Genomic DNA, 19,180 nt, shown 5'->3' on the forward strand with positions numbered 1-19,180 from the left:
TTTGACCTATGAAGACTGAATTTGTTGTTAAAATAGATAAAGACCAGAGAGCTGTCTTTGGGAGAAAAGCAAACTATTTTGAAGCTGACCCATGAGGGAAAATTGATCACAGCCATTGTTTAAGCATTGCACATAGCCAATATAATCATTTGGAATGTCCTGAACAGGTCAGCTAAAGAAAACAACAGCTGTTAATGACAGAAACATTGTAAGAGCTGTGGGGAAAAAAAAACTAAATATCTTTAATTACCACTCTCAATTTTGGGGAGCCTGATCCCAGTGTAGCCTTGATTCTTCATGGCTCAACGATTTACAACGATTGTAAAGAGTGGTCATTTGAGTTACCATAGCCTTGTTGTCAGCTCAAACCAGTCTGGGCTCTGATCTCTCAGCAGAACTGACCCTCACTGAATGTTCCTCTTCTGCGTAAACTCTAAAGACTGTAATGTAAGAGTACCTTCATGTATTATGTTTTATCCAAAATTAATGAATGAATATCCAAATATTTATCCGTTTAGAGCTGGTTAGAGAACAATTTATACGCTTCTGCAACATCAGTGATCACAATCATATCAGGAGCTCAAATCCCAGGACCACCAAGCTGTTCCTGACCACTGAGCCAAGACCCTCAACTTTTCAGTTGTACCAATGAGATAAATGCAAGTCACTCTGGATAAGGAAGTCTGATGCCAAATGTTGTAAATGTAATTCAGCTTTCCCTGTAATGTCAATATCAATGACAAAAGGTTTTACTGTGAAATAAATACCAACTGGGAAAAAAAATAAAAATAATACCTTAGCGTACTGAGCAGATTTTTATTAAAAATTCAGCAGTCAAAAATGCAAATGAAACAACCAGAACACACATTCTAATGCTTAGAAATGAAAACAAGAATGCTGTATTAATCATTTATTCACACGGTTCATCCCGGGCTATAGGAAACAGCAGTTTCTGTACATTCAGTAGTTGTGGTGAACGTGTGGCGTGGAAGACGTCGAAACCAATCGAATCAGGAATAAGTGCTTTCAGCAAACTCATCAGTGCTTCAAAGCCAAACACACACACACACACACGCACACACACGTACGTACAACTGTAAACAAACTTTCAGAGAAAACACTGCTGAATTGTAAAAAATAAAATCAGAATTGACTGAAACTGTAGAAACCTGAATATACAGAAGTCCAATGGAAAGTATTTTTTATTCCTGTATTCAGATTCAGATGAACAGCTCACCTGTGCTTAAGTGACGAAATTCCAGTTCAGGCCTGTAACAGTGAAAGAATACAATAACCTCTATTCCAACAAATAAACCACCATTTTATTAGTACAAGGCTGAATTAAAAACAAAAACAAAAAACAAAACACCCACATCATTCAGCCATATACAATTCACTTAATCCTGATTTACAACAGTATCACCTTCAATGCGTCATCAATAAGAAGACTGTTCAGGGACTGGCTTCAGGGAACGGATGGATAGACTTCCTTGTGTAAAGAACAATATTTCGGATCTGCACACAACATTAACATTGCCAAAATATTGTATAACCAATTATAGGCATGTGCCTATTCAATACAGGGCAATCTGGAGGAAGTGAACAAAATAATTACTCGATTATATTGGTGCATTTTACGAAAACTAGTCAATTTAATTCAATAACAAGTGACACACCAGGAAAACAAACACACCTGCTGCTGAGCAACCCGAGATTCCACCCAAGTGAAGGCACGACTAGATGCTGTGGGCCTTAACAATGAGCACAGAATTTTTTTTTTTTTTCCTTCCGACTTCCCCTCAAAAAAACAAACAAACAAACAAAAAAAAAAACATAGATAATTCTGACAGTGGGAAAAATTATATTTTCCCCAAATTCACTAATTGCTCCCAATTAGTTTGTCGATGCATCTCAATTCTAAAAATGAAAAACAAACCAAAAAAAAAAAAAAAAAATTAAGACTTAAAAAATAAAAAGCCACACAACCATTCAAAAAAAAAAAAAAATCCTTAACACTTTATGATACAAGAGTTCATAGCTTAAATAATTCTAGAAAAATATCTGCTGTACATATGACACAAGTATATACATAGTGTAGTCCTTGTTAATGAGTTCCAAGACTTCAAGTTTGGGGGGTTGGGGGGGGTCAGGGGAGTGAAGTTTAAATCACAGTTTTAATGCTTGATTCACAATTCTGCATTTAATGTGACTATTAACTCTGTACACCTTCAAAAAAAATTGTTAATAGTCGATTGGAAGAAGGTGCACGATTAACTTGAAAGGATGAAAGTCCAGATATCTTTCAACAAAAAGTCAGTAAATTAGTAAAAAAGAAAAGAAAAGAAAAAAGAAAAGGAGGGTTTCTTATTTCTATCTATCGTTCTATCGTACGCTTGAAACTAGGGGTGTGATGGTTTATCGGTACGCCCGTTTATAATGATAAGATATAAAGTAGTTATACCATTACTGCTTTGTGAATATGAAATGTGTATAGGTAAAATTAGTATCTTGAAATTGTTTTGAGAAACTACAAACTCTCAGTTTGAATAATTAAAAAAGAAAAAGAAAAAAAAGAATCAATTTCCATATTCAAATAATTTAATTATATTTAACAACATATCAAAAGCCACGATAGCTATAAAGGTGATATAAGATCATCATCATGTCAGCTTTTGATCCTATCCCAGTACTTAGGGTTACAAATGCGTTTGATAAAATATGTAGAATTAAATTTTTCCTTTCACGGGTCAATAATCGAACGATGAACGCGAGTTGAGGGCTCAGTGTCCGTGACGAGTAGCTTGGCTATATTTCCAGGTTAAATGACAGAAAATACATCACGCATGTTTGGAGAAAACAATCCTCTGTTTGGGGATGAGTACAGAAAGAAAATGAGAGGTTGCATAGTCTGTGCTAGAGAATCTGTTCCTGTGCTGATGCCTGGAGTTGTCTGGCCTCTGTCAGACATTGTCAAACTTGTGTTTTAAGTAGTCTTTCATCACCTTGGCAATAGGCAAGTCCTCCAGGAACTTTAAGCTTTGAAGGCCTATGCACTGACGAATCTTTATCCGACACAGGTCCTGCAATGTCCTGGGTTGGCCTGGAGACAGAGAAAAGATTTGGTAGGGTCAATATTAGATGGACGACTTGCTCAGTCTTCAAACAGAACAAAAGATCCAAAAATGAACATATAATCCAAAATATCAGACATTAATCCAAGATGCAGACAGTAAAAGATTTCTGCATCAAATCCTGTTTTCCCATAAAACCTACATGCATTTCTCAGAAACAGGACAAACTGTATTTTTTGTCTTATTAACTTCAAAATAGAGAGGGAGAGAGAGAGAGAGAGAGAGAGAGAGAGAGAGACACACACACACAGACACACACACAGAGAGAGAGAGAGAGAAAGAGAAATGGAATAACACTTTACAGCTGTTATAACCTAAGTGAAAGCAGGATTTGTTTCCTGGATGTTCCAGAACATTGATTATAACTACAGTATGTCCAAAAAGTCTCCAAACATAAGGGATTGTGTACGCCATCAGCACGTCAGTTGTCCCTTCATCAGTGGACGTTCCACTTCTCTGGTTGTCCACAACACGTTCAGGCTTTTTGAATTTGGTAATAAGTTTGGCAGCAGTGTTGTGGATGATATGCTTGCCAGGTTTCCAGCCATGAAAATGATTTCCCATTACGTGCAACAAATTCCTGATGTAATTGACAGGGACAATACACTTAGTGGAGGGGGATTGGTGGCTTAGTGGTTAAGTTCGTGTTTTACACATCACTTCCTGTGCTTTGGAAGTTCCTCCCTAATCCAAAGACATGTGTTATAGACAGAATGGCATCTCTAACATTGCGCCCTGTGATGAGCTGGCACCCCGTCCAAGATGTCCCCCTGCCTTAAATTCAGTTCAATTCAATGTATTTGTATAGCATTTTTAAGAATGGACATTGTCTCAAAGCAGCTTTACAGAAGTATAGAAACATAGAAAAAAAATATAAAAGTTAAGTTACTATTTTATATCTAATGAGCAGGCCTGAGGTGACGGTGGCGAGGAAAAACTCCCTGAAATGATATGAGGATGAAACCTTGAGAGGAACCAGGCTCAGAAGGGAACCCTTTCTCCTTTGGGTGACACTGGACATTAAAAAATGTAAATGCCCTGAGTCCCTGTGACCCTGTATAGAATAATCAGTACAGAAGATGGCCAGATGGATTATTATTATTAAAATGTAACATGGGAGCATGCCTGTTCTTAAGACAAAAAGGCCCTATTTCAGCCTCTGGTTCCTGTCCAGAAAGATCTGAGGCTTTAAGGCCACTGGCTCTGTGCCCCCCTCTATCTGTTGTCTCAAAGATGTGAAGGAAGTCAACAAACGAGTTCCAGGAATCCAGCACACGCATTTTATCAGTTCTAATATTCGAGCTCATCCTGCCCCTGCGCTGTGGCAGAGACACAAACAGAGGCAGCTGGGAAAACCACTACAAAGGCCTGAGCAGGACCATCTGCAGATGCTGTGTACTGTCACTCGCAGGAGCTTAAAGGGGGGAAGAAAAAAAGATCGGCACACAACCCATTCAAAACTCCTGCCCGTCAGGCTTCAATAAAAGTGTTTTTTCTAATCGATAACCGGGGTGAAAGACGATCTGGCTGACGGTTGGGCTTGAATAGACCCCACAGTGCATGTGGGGCTGAGACGGCCAGCTTTGATATGGTGATATCAAAGTTGAAGCAGAGCGCAGGAATGCGGCCATTGTTGTCTACTAGATCATTAGTGCTTCAGGGGATACGGCTCGCTTTTCTCACACGCTGAATTGTTCGCACGGGCAAGTGGGGCTCGCTTTGGCCATGCTGAGACCACTGTTCCTGTTCTACTTACTTACTAACAGCACTTTCACTCTTTTATTCTATTCCTTTAAAGAAACAGAAACCAACTACGATATTCACGTTTCCACGTTAATATAAACCTAAAGGCATTATCAGCTAAAAGTATTAACTATTTATTCATTTTTACTATTTATTAACTATTTACATATTTATTAACTATTATTAATAATTAGCTATTAACAGTTTTATAATATAATATGGCTTTAACATCACAATCCATGGAGGCATTGTAGTAATTCCATGAACAGTTTAAAAACACCATTTTCAAATGATCTTAATATCTTTAAAACTATTTGGGGATTTTGAACGGACATCATTTAGTCCATGAGGATTTCCTCCCATGTGGGGCTGCATGATGCATAGTCTGTTACTCATTATCACAATACTGGAGTTGGCAAAGCTGATGATGAGAAATGTACTAAAAACTGAAATGTTCAGGAAAAACCTGAACCCTTGATGTGAGGGTTTTGCCTTGTGTGCATAGATTTGAATGTTCTCCTGTGGTTTGGGGGTTTCCTCCGGTCATTCCAGTGTACTTCCCAGTCCAAAGATATGCGTTGATGGGTGACTGGCATCTCTGCCCTGTAGGCATGTGTGTGCTTTTGTGTGTACGTGTGTACCCTGCAATGGGTTGGCACCCTCTCCAGGATGTCCTCTGCCTTGTGCCCTATTAAACACTCCAGGTTCCCTGTGACCACTGAATAAGATAAGCAGTACAGAAGATGGATGGGATAAATGGATGGAGGTTGATGTGTAATGGTTATTACTGCTCTAAACTTATTTGTAGAATTATCTGGATTTGCTGTACTCACATCAAGGGTTTAGGTTTAGAGACCTTGTGGTAATCATGTCAATACAGCACATACAGGGTTTTTTAAATGTTCTATAGGAAAGTATCAGTGATGCATGCGATGCTCTTAAAGCTGTAAGTTTTTAGCAGCCACTAATCATTTGGAGAAAATGGTTTTGTTTTAGAACTTGTGACCTCTTCATTTGTGTTGTCTTGCTCAGGAGCATGTGGCTATGCTATGACCGGAATAAATGATAAATAGGTAACACAGGAAAATCTCATATTGGTGTACGTACGTGTAACCTCCTGCAGGAAGTCCAGGCAGGGCCGGCTGGCACGGGACATGCTGGCTGATACGGCGGCAGGCGTCTGACCCTCATAATTGCGTGTGTTTGTGTCAGCTCCATAGGCGTAGAGAAGTTGTGCACAGAGCACGTCGTCACGCAGAGCCGAGAGGTGAAGCGGTGTCTGACCGTCCTCCACGCGTCCGAGGTTGGTGTCTGCCCCACGCTGTAGGAACATGCGGCAGTATGCGTGGTTGCCCTTGATGACGGCGTATCGCAGCAGGAAGCCGTTCTGCACATCAATGTTAGCGTGGTGGTCGAGCAGCAGCCGCACGCAGCTCGAGCGCTCTCGAATGATAGCCAGCTGCAGCGGAGTAGTGCCCTTGTCACTCAGGGGGTCTACATCGGCATGGAACTCCAAGAGCAGGCGCACAAACGAGTCGCGTCCGTAATGTGCAGCCACGTGCAGTGGCGTCCAGCCGTCGTTGCTCTTGGCGTTGATGATGTCACCGCGGTGCTCCGATTCCAGCATGAGGCGAGCAATGCGTGCGCGTCCGTGCATGGCGGCATAGTGCAGCGCTGTGAAACCGCCAATGAAGTCCTTTACTGTCGGGTCGGCTGTGATTTTTTTTAAACACACAAAAACAGACAGTTAAACTTAATTCACTAAATTAATGATATACAGATCGAGCATCTCAATACAAATAAAATACAGCGTCACTTTCAATAGAAAGTCTCAGTAAACCATACCATGCATCATTCTCCTATTTTTCCAAGTTTCCAGACTTACAATGGCAAAATCAATTAACCTTTCAGTATGCAAACTAATGCTAAATCTCACAGCAATGATGTAGCTATATATTATGGTATGTAGTTGTATAAAGATATAAAAGACAACTACTTAAAATACTGAAAAATAGCGTTTGTGTTAATATCTTGTGTCCCATGTCTTCAGCAAGAGGCGATACCTCTAACAATAACATTTAATAATTTAGTGGAAATAATAATTTTGGGGAATTTACATCATTATACATCAATTTTACATCAATTTACATGATTTCCTTGTTACTATGGACACACTAGATTATTTCAGAAGTGTTTAGAAAGCACTAACATTATATTTCCCATAGCCTCACATCAGATAAAGAGTGAAAATTCTGTAAACATGAGAATTGGGATATCGTTTGTCTGTCTTTAAGAGTGCTCTATATCCTGTCCTTTTTGCATTTAAGTATCCATTTCCCGTTATTTACTAAACCAACTTCATGGCGCCATCTAGCTTCCGAAATACATCCCTGCACCCAGAACAATCCCATTATCATACATCAATTAATGTTGAGTTTGAATTTTAATTGTTACTGGGGAGGCAAACTCAGTAACTGTTTTCTACACTCATATAAATAAATAAATAAAAGAGGAGGCCAGGCCACCTACCGCCGTGTTCGAGGAAGACTCGGACGCAGCGCTCCTTGCCCTTGGCGGCGGAGAAATGCAGCAGCGTCCAGCCGTTGGCGTCCCTGATCTTGGGCGAATAGCCCTGCTCCAGCATCTTGCGCACGGTGTAGACATCGCCGGCTGCCACCGCCGCCTGGATCTGCAGCTCCTCCTGCAGGTCCGGGTTCCTTCTGAAGTGATGGTTCAGCATCCTGTCACATTGCGCAGCCACTCCTGCGTCCCTGGACACAAGCACAACAAGAGACAGCGGTGAACGTCAAACAGCACACAACAGACAGACAGACAGACTATAAAGACAGGTAGATATATAGAGTACAGAGTTGGGCATAATGGATATAAAGCAACCAGGCAGCTAAATAGATGCATAATTCATCCTGGAATAGAATGGAATGGAATACTGAATGATTTCCTAAGGCAAACACCACAGCGCACCACAGTCACATATAATAAATGACAAACAGCATTAAATATAGAGGGAAAAGAAAACTACATTGGCTGGGTTCACGAAATATGTTTTAGGTGTGATGTGAGGACAGAACATGAAATCTCAGAAGCAAAAATGTGACAAGACTTGCTGACTTTTTGGTGAGGATGCAAATGTGCCACATTAGAAACTCTCAAAAAAGGGTACTGGGTAATGGCAATTATTGAGATTTATATACTTGTTTGTATCTGTGTTAATGCACAGAGGTAGACCAAGTAGCTCAAGGGTTAAGTCAAGGTAGGCTGTGGTAGCCCAAGTGGGCTCTGTGTTGTTGATCGGAAGATCGGGGTTCAAGCCCCAGCACCGCTAAGCTACCACTGCTGGGCGATAGAGCAAGGCCCTTAACCCTCTCTGGGATATGCAAAGAAAAGAATTCCACTGTGCCATAATGTATGTGTGGTGACAATAATAAAGGCTTCTTCTTATCTTTGAGACTAGGCCAGGGGGGGGTGACAACATATCCGTAAAGGGCACAGGTGTGGGTGAAGCTTTTCAATCTGACCAAGCAGAAGAAACACCTCATAGTATTTAAAAGGCCAGATCAACTGATTTAAACAGGAGGAATCGGTTGTGGATCCTGATTGATTAGAAAGGGCATGCACATCGGATAAAGGCGTGGTCACACTAGACTAGAAATTTCTTGAGACCATTGCTACAACCAGACAGCAACTAGATACATCACGCTCCAAGGCATTTTTTTGTATTTTATTTAAATGAATTTGATCCTTCTTAGCACAACTTACTTAGTTATCCTGTGTTTATGATATTTGCTTCCCCAGTTTTGGAGATTTAACCAACTAATGTGTCTGTGTTTATAGCTCTAAAGTTAAAATTAAACTTATTTCTGGTCTCCAGCATTTACATGCATATGAATGGAGGTCAATGGAATGAAACATGGCATGTGACTGAGCCTTAAGACTGGACACCCCTTGACTAGGCAGTTAGTTTTCCTCCCAACCAAAACAACACAGTGTACAAACTGTTCATATATTTGGCCTCCTCTGACCATGCATATTACATACATCATTCAAATGATTCCTACAGTGTAAATTATTTTTTATTCATTTTTTCAGGTCATGTTAAAATCAGTGAGTGTTCAAAAAGTGCTCGATGTTGGTGTGAATGAAACATTTACCCTTGATTAATGCACAGCAGATCTGAAAGGCCCTTTGTGTTTCGGGCGCATTTTTTAGTCCAGCCCAAGCGGCATCTAACTTCCCGCTGCAGAAAAGTCGTAAACCTGTAAGCAAAGGCACAAGATCAAAGGTTAATTTTGATCTTTACTTTGCAATGGTATGGCTCAACATCTGTTCTGATATTGCATTTATGGGATCGTGACTTTAATACAAAAAGCACAGGAGTCACTTGCTGCTAAAAAATATTTTGGGACTGAGAGGTTTTGTTTTAATTCAGATATGAGGGAGGAAGAAAGACCACATTCATTAACAAGGGAATGATCAGGTTGTTCACGTTGCTCGGCTTTCAATCATACATCTGAAGTTACATCTTTATGATAATGCGCAAGGGCAAAACAAAACATAACTTCAGCTTATTTATAGCCATGGAATAATCACTAATGGATAAGGACTTAAAAGGGAACTGCTGTTGCCAATGTCTATCTTAGCAGACAAAGAATTTTGTTTAACTGTAACTTTATACATTTTAATTTAGTAGTCCTGGCTTACTGGGTTCATGCTGTATTTCTCTGAATGCGAAACTGGGTAAAGTAAAATGCTGTAACTCTTTCGATCAAACAACAATCACCTTATATATCTACCATCTTTCCTACTTTGATTGGACAACGTCTGCTTAGTTTATCCTCTTATCGTTTCTCCTCCAAAGGCATTTTGGAGAATAGAAAGATATTACAGTAAATATTCCTCCTAGTATGTGTTCCTTACATGCATGGCTAACACTTGGAACATTCCTTCAACCAAACAATCCTTCATTAATCAGATTGATGACACAACCGGATTGAAAAGCCTTCATGTAAACACCTCCGCCCAGCCGAATGAGCTTGAGCTTGCACAGAATTTTAGTTCAGAATATATATGTACTGTACATTTACATACATATCTGAATCGGATTACATATAAACAGTACTTTTGGAACCGAAGCATTTGGATGAATGAAAACGGGCAGAGGTAAACATATACCTACCACTATGCTACAGTCTGGCCTAGAAAGAAATGAGCCACAGCCTCGCTCCTTCATACTATTCTATATTCAAGAACTGGCAGGGCTACCAAAAAACATTTGTTAACAGCATATAATCCGATGTAATACCAAAAACTACACCTTTTTAGGAGGTTTCTTTATATTTGACGTAAATCAGAGGGCTTAGCCATGCCAGCCTGCATGTATGTATACCAGCCCCCCATTGTGTTATTGTCAGTTATTGATAAACGTCATTCGTGTCGCTTGCATCTTTATAAGAAATAAGAAATTAGGTGAATTGTTAGGTGTTGCTTATATCACATAAAAACTAACTGGACTTAGTAATGTAGCTATGTCTAAATTTTGGCTAAGTAGGAAAGAATAAACATTGCTTAATTAAATAAAGCACGACTAGGTAGCCAGGAGACTGACTAGCAGCAACAAACAAAGTGTTTACATTAACACCACGACAAGGGTTAAACAGTTTAGTATCTGTGTACATCAATGATAAGTGTAATTGAATGAAGTCTTGGAAAAGATCTCTCTTTTGTATATTACATCTATATATATATATATATATATATATATATATATATATATATATATATATATATATATATATATATCAAAAACCCGTTTTCACTTATCTAAACAATTCACACAAATGGAGACCCCTGTTAACGAAGCTTCCTCCCATCTTCTCAGCCATAACCTTATCACACTTTAACGAATGGGACATTTTTATTGTATTTTAGTGTCATTAAGATCAGATTCCGTATCAGATTGTTATTTGAAATAACATCCGAATATCGCTGATCATTTTAGGACGTGGGTTTTTCCCACCCTCATCATGTGTCAAAGTGTAGTGCTCATTAAATAGACACAAAAAAAAATGATTAAGCCAGAAGAATTTACTCACGAAATACATGTTTTACTGCACAATAACTCCCCCAGATTGACGGCTATAATAGCCAGATATCGAAGGAAGCCAAGTTAGCCGGCGCCGCTAGCCAGTTATGTTACGAACCACAAGCCGTTATGTTAGCTAGTGCTAGTTTCAACACGAGAACCTGGCACTTTATAGACAAATCGAAGTGATCAACACGATCGAGCCGTTTCGCTGTCATTGTACACGGCAGCGAAGCTAGCTAGCCTAGTGATAATTCAGCTAACAATAATGCAAACCTATCAGGCTAGTTTAGCCAAATTAGCTCCTAGCCAGAAGCTTTCCACAGCTGCATTGCAGATCATTTTGAACAGATTTTTTTTTTTTAAAAAAACAATGAACCTTTGTGCTCATACTTAACTCTATCCGGTGCGCCGCGTCAGCAACCGCTGAAAAGAAAACAAAATAAAAAACTACTCAAAGCTTCATACTTGGAACAGAATGCAGCTAGCCAATTAGCCGTTCACTTCGGATAGGGTGCATGTAGCCAATCAGAAGCGCAGACGCGAACCGTCAAGTGTGCCTAACTGCTGCAAAAAAACTGCTGTTTGCGACCGGCGATGACTAAATCGAATCAACCAAGTATTCCAAACACTTCAGCATTTCGGAAAAAAAACATTTACACGTCATATTCAAATGTTTTCTCACGCCGCAGAGACTGGCGTAACAAACGTAACACTTGTTAAATTAGAATAAATTGAATACAAGACTACAATAGGGAGGGGGAATTTTACTTCCGGCACCATGAGTGACGTCACCAAGCGCGACTGTTTTTGTTGCACATGCTTGTCATTGGGGAAGAGCAATGTGCGGGAGGTTTATGTATTAGTTATGTAAAAAAAAAAAAAAAAAAGACTTTTCATTAGGATGAACTCAAACGCGGAGATTTAGTTGAGTTGGACTAACGTTATATTTCATGCTTGTTAAACTGCAGTGAAGTTCCGAAAGCTTTATTGGATTCTTCCACTAGTACAGCCTATAATGTTTACAACAGAGAGTGCAAGAAGTTCAGTGAGAGCATGATGGACTTGCCAGTATGGAAATGACAGCATCTGCCACTTCGTCTTGTCCTTTTTGTGTCTCTTGCTGGTGATCAGTTGGCCATACACATGAACATGGATGCACAATATTCAGACCTGCAGGCTGTGTTTACTGATTTACGGTCTCGAGTCGTTCCTGCTATGAGCACGGAGGAGCTGGCAAGACAGATTTCATCAGCCATAAACTCATCTCCACACAGCATGACGAGTGAAGACACAGAGATGACTTGCATGCTCCTTACACTGACCGGAAAAATCATCTCTAAACTGTCTTCAAAAAGCCTGCCACGAGATGTCCGTGAGTTCTATGATGACGTCACGAAGAGACTCTTTGGGGCCTTTAATATGACAGCTGACCTTGTGAGTGTGAGCTTCCACAGCTGCTGAAGTGTCCTCAACAATTCCTCTTTCCTTGTGCATTTTTTCATTGTTAAAATTTGATTTGAATTTGAAAACCATATCCAATAGCTTCCATGATTGATCAGTGCTTTTCAGTTTTATTGGCTCTTGAATTGATTTTATTTATTTATTTTTTGTTGCTGTAGGTGCGTCTAATCAACTACCAGGACCGGATGCTGGCTCATTTAGCTGCAAAATGCATGACTTCTTTTATCATATATGATATCGGTAATAATGTAAGTACTCAGTTTGCATACATTTTACATACATCTTACTTTAATAGAATTGCTTAACACACATCTACTGCTTATAGATAGATATAGTTAGATTGATTGGTTGATTGATTGATAAACACACGTACATAGGATTCTTTAAAAGTTGACACAGGTACAGTAACCTTATCAAGACTGTAGGCATACCTGGGGCTGTAATTGGTGTCCCTTCACATGGACATGCACTGACAAAGGTAGATAATGTCAAACCAGTCATTTCTCCTCTGAGCTTTCTCATTAACACCCGTGGCCACCTGTAGACCTGCCTCTCACTGGATGCTTTTGAAAATTCTGGATGTTTTTAAAAACGCAAAAAAACAAAAAACCATGAACCATATGCTTAAAAAGATCAAATAAGTCATTGAGATCATATTGTTCCCCATTCTGATATTTGATGTGAATATTAAAGTTTTTGACCAGCATCAGCATCATTTAATACATGCAGCTGGCTGATTGGATAATTACACATGGACATAGAAGAAGCCTTTATTATTATTATTATTATTATTGCCACACATACAATACAGCACAGTGGAATTCTTTTCTTAGCATATCCCATCTGAGGAAGTTGGGGTCAGAGCACAGGGGCATATAATGTATATTCTGTAGGGAGATCGGTGTTCCTAATAAAGTGGACAGTAGTAACTAAATATTTATGCTGACAAACATATTGCTTGTAAATCTGTGATTGTTTTGTTGTTGTAGTTTGGTAGCAACTCCGTGTGGAAGATCGCCTTCACAGAAACATTTCAGAGTTCGGCTCCGAGCTGCGCCCTGGATACACACCTGTGGGCTCTGACAGACGTGATTAAGAGGATACTGAAGTTAGACTGTGTTAACAAACGAGGTAATGAAGGGTGCATTCAGGCCATGTCCAGAAAGATTGTATTTACGAGTTGAGCACACATGAAGGCCACCATAATGTCGGAATTACGAGTGGGATTTTAACTTTGAGCTCAGAGATTCAGGGTTAACATGTCATTAAGAAAATGTGGTGGAATCAATAGATGTGTATGCAAATTGGTTGAAACTTACTGTTTATTTACTTCAGAAGTGATTTCAGATTATTTGGCTGCAAAAAATGCGATAACACTGCGCAATTATGATATAATGTGTAACAAAGTTTACAGCGACTTCATAAATGAATGATTTAATGAGTATTTGCACACCTAAAGTGCCTTTTCTTGATGTAGAGTTTAAAAACCTTGCTATATTTTTTAAAGAGTTAGTGATTAATTAAGAGAAGTTACACCTCTAGCTTTCTCTGACTGAAGTGGCTTGAAGTTGTAATTACGTCTTCCCAACTCGTAAATACGAACGTCCCAGGAAGACCTGAACACACAACCTTCACAACTTTAGGTACATTTAGAATTTAACTCTAGATTTTGATTGTCACGAAACAACACATTATAGATAAAGGCAAATAAGACTAGTTGTTCAAGTAGGACAAAAGAAATGGTAGCTGCAGTGACTGAGCTGCATGATTGGAGGAATTTGCTCAGTACATATTTAGGAGATGTTTTTTTCCCTTTCACTGCTTAGTCATCAGTGTTTTGTTTCAGTTGTTTGTGAGTGTTGTGTTTTATGGGGTTTTATTTGGCAGCACTGAAAGCCAAGCAGCTGTGCTCTGAGCATGTTTGGTCATTTACAGCTGATTTTCATTATCAGCATACACACACATACTAAATTTGGGACTAAAACGTTTGTAAATCTGACCAGAGGGAATTTTTTTAGTCCAGTTTGGCCTATGGAAATACCTCCCTGGTGTCTCTAACCATGTTAATATAATTCTATTCTCTTCTTCAACACTGTGAACATCAATAGTTTATTTGTTTTAGGGATTGTGTAAGCTCTATTCCTGCTCTAATTTAAGCTTGTTTATGCCTTAAATAAGACTTAGACCCAAACAAACACCTTATTAATGCACAGTAAAATAAATGAGATGGAAACTCATGACACTAGGACACTGTAAATGTATAAATAAAAACCGCTGACTCAGATGCCATTGTTTAAAAAGAAAACACAATTTAATGACCATGAAATTGTTTTGGATATGAACTATAAGATTGAAGAACGATGCTCTTTCTGTTTTTTTTTGTCCTTCAGAAATTCTGATGAAACTTCTTGCTGATTTTGAGTCATCCCTCACTTCCTTATATCCAAAGCTGCTCCTTCAAGACAATCCTGAACTTAGACATGCAGCAGAAAATGACAGAAACTCTGTGGAGTTAGAAATCAGTGTATGTGCACTTCTGGACCTTGTGGAAGTCCTTAGCACTGCGAGGACGTGGCATGGCCTCTGCTCCTCCACTCAGAGACTGGTGTTCCTCCAGACTCCAGCACTTCTCCGTCTGACGCTGGCCAACATGAAGGAGTTTGTAAAGAAGCGAGCACTGCTTTTGCTGAAGCGGATTCTCGTTCAGAGAGCAGGGGAGGAATGGGGTTTTGGTGAAAATCACTCAAAAGAGCGTGACGAGAAATATGCCACTGATTTACTCGTGATGGCTGAGTCTGTGCTTCATGAAGTAGAAGCTGGTTGGCTCCGGACGTTCTGTGTCAAATCTCGGGCGAGTTTCTTTGGTGGGAGCAAAGGGAACGCTTCGGATGGAGAAATGAAAGATGCTGTGATGCTCAGGGCCATGAGCCTGATTCTGATCAAGTGTCTGGAGATTAAAGCTCGGCATGTTTCTGCTCAAGGTGAACTGATTGTGATGTGATCACAGTTTATTTTTATTTATGTTCCGCTTAATTATTCTACATTATGTTCTATTGATAGTATTTATTAGAGAATATGTTTTTACACACTTGCAGGAAGTACTGCTGGTGAAACACTGATGTTTTGCAAAGAAGTCATAAATGTGATATTCTGAACAGCCACCAAACACAGTGTTGGGCGCTAACCAGCACTAATGACTTGCATTTCTGGTGTAATCAATCAACATGATCAGGAACATGACAGAAGATGATATTAATGGATTAGTTGATTGATTGGTTGGTGGGTTGGTTAATTGTTTGCTGAAATGAGTGCTGGGTTGGTTAATTGGCTGGGTGAGTTAGTGAATAGTGGGTTGGTTAATTGGTAAGGTGAATGAGTAGTAGTGAGTGATGTTTAATTGACTGTGTTTGTGAGAGATTAAGTGATGGGTTGGTTAGGTTTGTGATTGAGTGGTATGTTGGTTAATTGGTTGAGTGAGTGAGTAAGGAAGTGGTTGCTTGGATTATTGGTTAGGTGAATGATTGAGTGGGTTGGTTAATTGAGTGAATGAGTGAGTGAGTAAGGGAGTTTTTGGTTATTGGTTAGGTGAATGATTGAGTGGGTTTGTTAAGTGAGTGAGTGAGTGAATGAGGGAAGGAGGGAGGGAGTGAGTGAGTAAGGAAGTAAGGAAGAGAGAAAGTGAGTGAGTAAGGGAGTGGTTGGTTGGATTATTGGTTAGGTGAATGAGTGAGTGAGTGGTGGGTTGTGTGAATGACAAACAAATATTGTTCATCATATACTCCATAGACCTGTCCAGGGTGTACCCCTGCCTTTCTCCCTATGTGCGCTGGGATAGGCTCCAGCAGACCCCCGTGACCCTAATTAGGAATAAGCAGGTATAGACAATGGATGGATGGATGGATGGATATACTCCATAGTTGTGTACCCACCACTAAAAAATGAAAGACTAATGGGCTCCAAAGTTAGTCATGACACGTTCATATAATTTACATATGAAAGTCATAATTTTGAAAATAAGTTCTTATTGTTACTATATGATGTGTTTTTGTCTTCACATGCCAGAAATGAAATATGTTGAAATCTCATTTGAGATTGTTAGGTTCCATTTACATCCGTAAGGGTTCCTTGGTTTGTCTTTCTTAAACCATAAATGAAGGTGGTTCTGTGAAGCCACTGATCTACCATTTAACATGTTCCTTTTGAGAAAATATATCAAGTAGAGCTGATGTAGAAAGCTAGAACTGTGGATCCATCCTAAGAATCCTTATGTATTTGCCCAATTGCAGATTCACACTTCCAACAGAAGATGGCAGCCTTTCCATTTTGATCATGCTCTTGTGTGTTCTGATGTTTCAGGAGCTCACCATGCCCTTGATGTTCAGCCTTATCTTATGGAACTGCTGGTTTTTCTCCAGCAGCAGGTGCTTCAGGTCAAAGCAGTCACACATCCCTGCTCTTGGATCTTAGTAGTGTTTGCAGACCAGGATGACGACCTGATAGAATCAGCCAAGGTTTTAATTACCTTGTATTTACATCAGAAAAGGTGAGATATTAGTTGTAATGTTGAGGAGGTTGATGTTTGGTTGTATGATTTTCATTAGTTTTATTAGCAAGCACTCAGATAATGACCTTTTCCCTTTTAGTTTGAGTTCCTCAGATCCTGCAGCATGTGAATGGGGATGTAACCCTCACTGTCACTTTACTCTCCTACTCCGAAGTCTCTCCTTCGACCACACCGTCCTCCTGGACTTTCTCATTTCTAATGAAACCTGCTTCTTGGAGTATTGCGTCCTCTACCTGAAGAACTTACGTGACCACTGGCAAGATTTCTGTAATGCGTGCTGCCATATTGAAAACTCTGAGTCTGAGACACACACTCTGTCCCTCCCACATTTTTCTGAAGCGTCAGTAACATCACAACCTCAGTCAAAAATTGCTGCATTTAGGCCAAGCCTGGTGAATTACGAGAGTTCAGAGGATTCTGAGGACGAAGACAGAAGTATGTCAAACCTCCAGATGATGAGGAATGCTGAGGAACCAGTAGCAGAGATCGACATGAGAAAAGCTGGAGAAAGGTCTGTGTCTGGATCGGCAGATACAGTGGAGAAAATAAGCAACACCTCCTCTGAGGGTCTGATGCTGAAGGTCATATTGTGCCTTAGTGAGCTAAGGACTGTTATCAGCCGACTTCACAGCAAGGGGCTATTCCCATACAACCCTAGTTCTCTTCTTAAATTGCTGTTGGCTATTGAGACTAAAGGTCAGTTGAAAAACCCAACAGCGCCACAACTTAAATAATTTAACATAAATAATAATTAAATACTTAAATAATTTAATTTATCTTAATGATGCACAGCTAAACATTATCTTCAAAGAAGATGAACTTTCTGTGTCAAAGTCCTATTAAGCAATGCAAATTGTTTCATACAGTTTCTTATTTATTAAAAAAACAGACTTTTCATGTTTGTGATAATGCCTTTTTACTTATGTAGCTCAGAGCAATAAATACTTCAATTCATTCTGTGTTTTGTGTATGTTAACGGAAGGTAATTGTGGTTCTGTGAGTGACTCGAGGTCCAGCAGGATGTTTCACAATTAATAAACTTTTCTCATTTCTAAAATGTGTCTTCACCCTGTGACTCTCACACACATACCCTCACATGAAGCTTTTATTGTCATTTCAAGCATATATAGCCTGTGCAGTACGTAGTGAAATGAAACGACGTTCCTAAAGGACCATGGTGCTACACAAAACGCAGACCTGCACTAAATTGCCAAACGTTTTGGGACACCCCTCCAAATCATTGTGTTCAGGGGTTGTTTTTCAGGGGTGGGGCTTGGCCCAACTCTTAATGTTTCAACAAACCAAGACATTTTGGACAATTTCATGCTTCCAACTTTGACCCCTTCCTGTTCCAACATGACTGCACACCAGTGCACAAAGCAAGGTCCATAAAGACATGGATGAGCGAGTTTTGTGTGGAGGAACATCACAGAGTCCTGACCTCAACCAGATCAGAACACTTTTGAGATGAATTAGAGTGGAGACTGCGTTCTAAAAGGCCAAGCCCAACCCCTGAAAACAACACCTGAATTAATTACATTAACGCGTTGCATTTGTGCAAACCTGTGCAGGACAGAAGACAATGCAGGACAGGACACAGTGAAGACAGAAAATCTAACACACTTCACGACAATACAATACACATGTCTGTAGAGTGCAAGTGAAGATGCTTCTGTTGTTTAAATATGTAGAATATAAGACAGTATAGGACTAAAAATGTGGTGTACATTTGAATGTGTGTGAACCCAAGTGATCTGGGGGGCCATGATGATTTCCTTCAGAACTGGTAGACTCTATATTAAAGTGGTCATGGTTTGTGATGGTTCACCTTGCCAGACAATAACAACCAGCACTCATTTACAGAGCAACTTGCATTTTATCTCATTCTATACAACTGAGCAATTAAGGGTCTTGTTCAAGGGCCCAGCAGCAGACCTGGGACTCAAACTCACCACCTTATGATCAGCAGTCCAACACCTTAACCACTAAGCTACCACATCCCCCACACATAAGCAGTGCCAATACTATACTGTGTATGACAATTCTCCCTGTTGATACCGCTCTCTGTCTTTCTCTGTCCAGCTACATGCAATGCGTTAATGTACTTAGCATTCCGTGTTGTTTTATGTACACTACATTGCCAAAAGTAGTGTAACACCCCTCCAAATCATTGAACTC

The 19,180-nt window shown here is 39.7% G+C and overlaps 2 protein-coding genes across 3 annotated transcripts; one reads left to right on the forward strand and one right to left on the reverse strand.

Moving 5' to 3' along the window:
• Window positions 1–812: 812 nt before the first annotated feature.
• Window positions 813–11,527, reverse strand: asb7 (ankyrin repeat and SOCS box containing 7). Of its 2 annotated transcripts, none has more exons than XM_058401284.1 (5): window positions 11,373–11,527; window positions 9,044–9,148; window positions 7,404–7,645; window positions 5,982–6,587; window positions 813–3,100 (listed from the first exon to the last, which is right to left on the reverse strand). In XM_058401284.1, exons 3-5 carry the CDS (start codon window positions 7,612–7,614, stop codon window positions 2,961–2,963), a joined length of 957 nt encoding a protein of 318 aa, XP_058257267.1. In that variant the 5' UTR covers window positions 7,615–7,645; window positions 9,044–9,148; window positions 11,373–11,527; the 3' UTR covers window positions 813–2,960. The 2 variants fall into 2 exon arrangements, with proteins under 2 accessions (XP_058257267.1, XP_058257268.1); XM_058401285.1 differs by having other exon boundaries at window positions 11,368–11,526.
• A 239-nt stretch (window positions 11,528–11,766) lies between these two features.
• Window positions 11,767–18,020, forward strand: lins1 (lines homolog 1). Its single transcript, XM_058401283.1, has 6 exons — window positions 11,767–12,411; window positions 12,597–12,686; window positions 13,428–13,569; window positions 14,829–15,419; window positions 16,795–16,981; window positions 17,082–18,020. The coding sequence occupies exons 1-6, from the start codon at window positions 12,121–12,123 to the stop codon at window positions 17,734–17,736; spliced, it is 1,956 nt and encodes a 651-aa protein (XP_058257266.1). The 5' UTR covers window positions 11,767–12,120; the 3' UTR covers window positions 17,737–18,020.
• The last annotated feature ends 1,160 nt before the right edge of the window (window positions 18,021–19,180 follow it).

This window comes from Hemibagrus wyckioides, linkage group LG10 (genome assembly GCF_019097595.1).
Source record: "Hemibagrus wyckioides isolate EC202008001 linkage group LG10, SWU_Hwy_1.0, whole genome shotgun sequence".
Lineage (NCBI taxonomy): Eukaryota > Metazoa > Chordata > Actinopteri > Siluriformes > Bagridae > Hemibagrus > Hemibagrus wyckioides.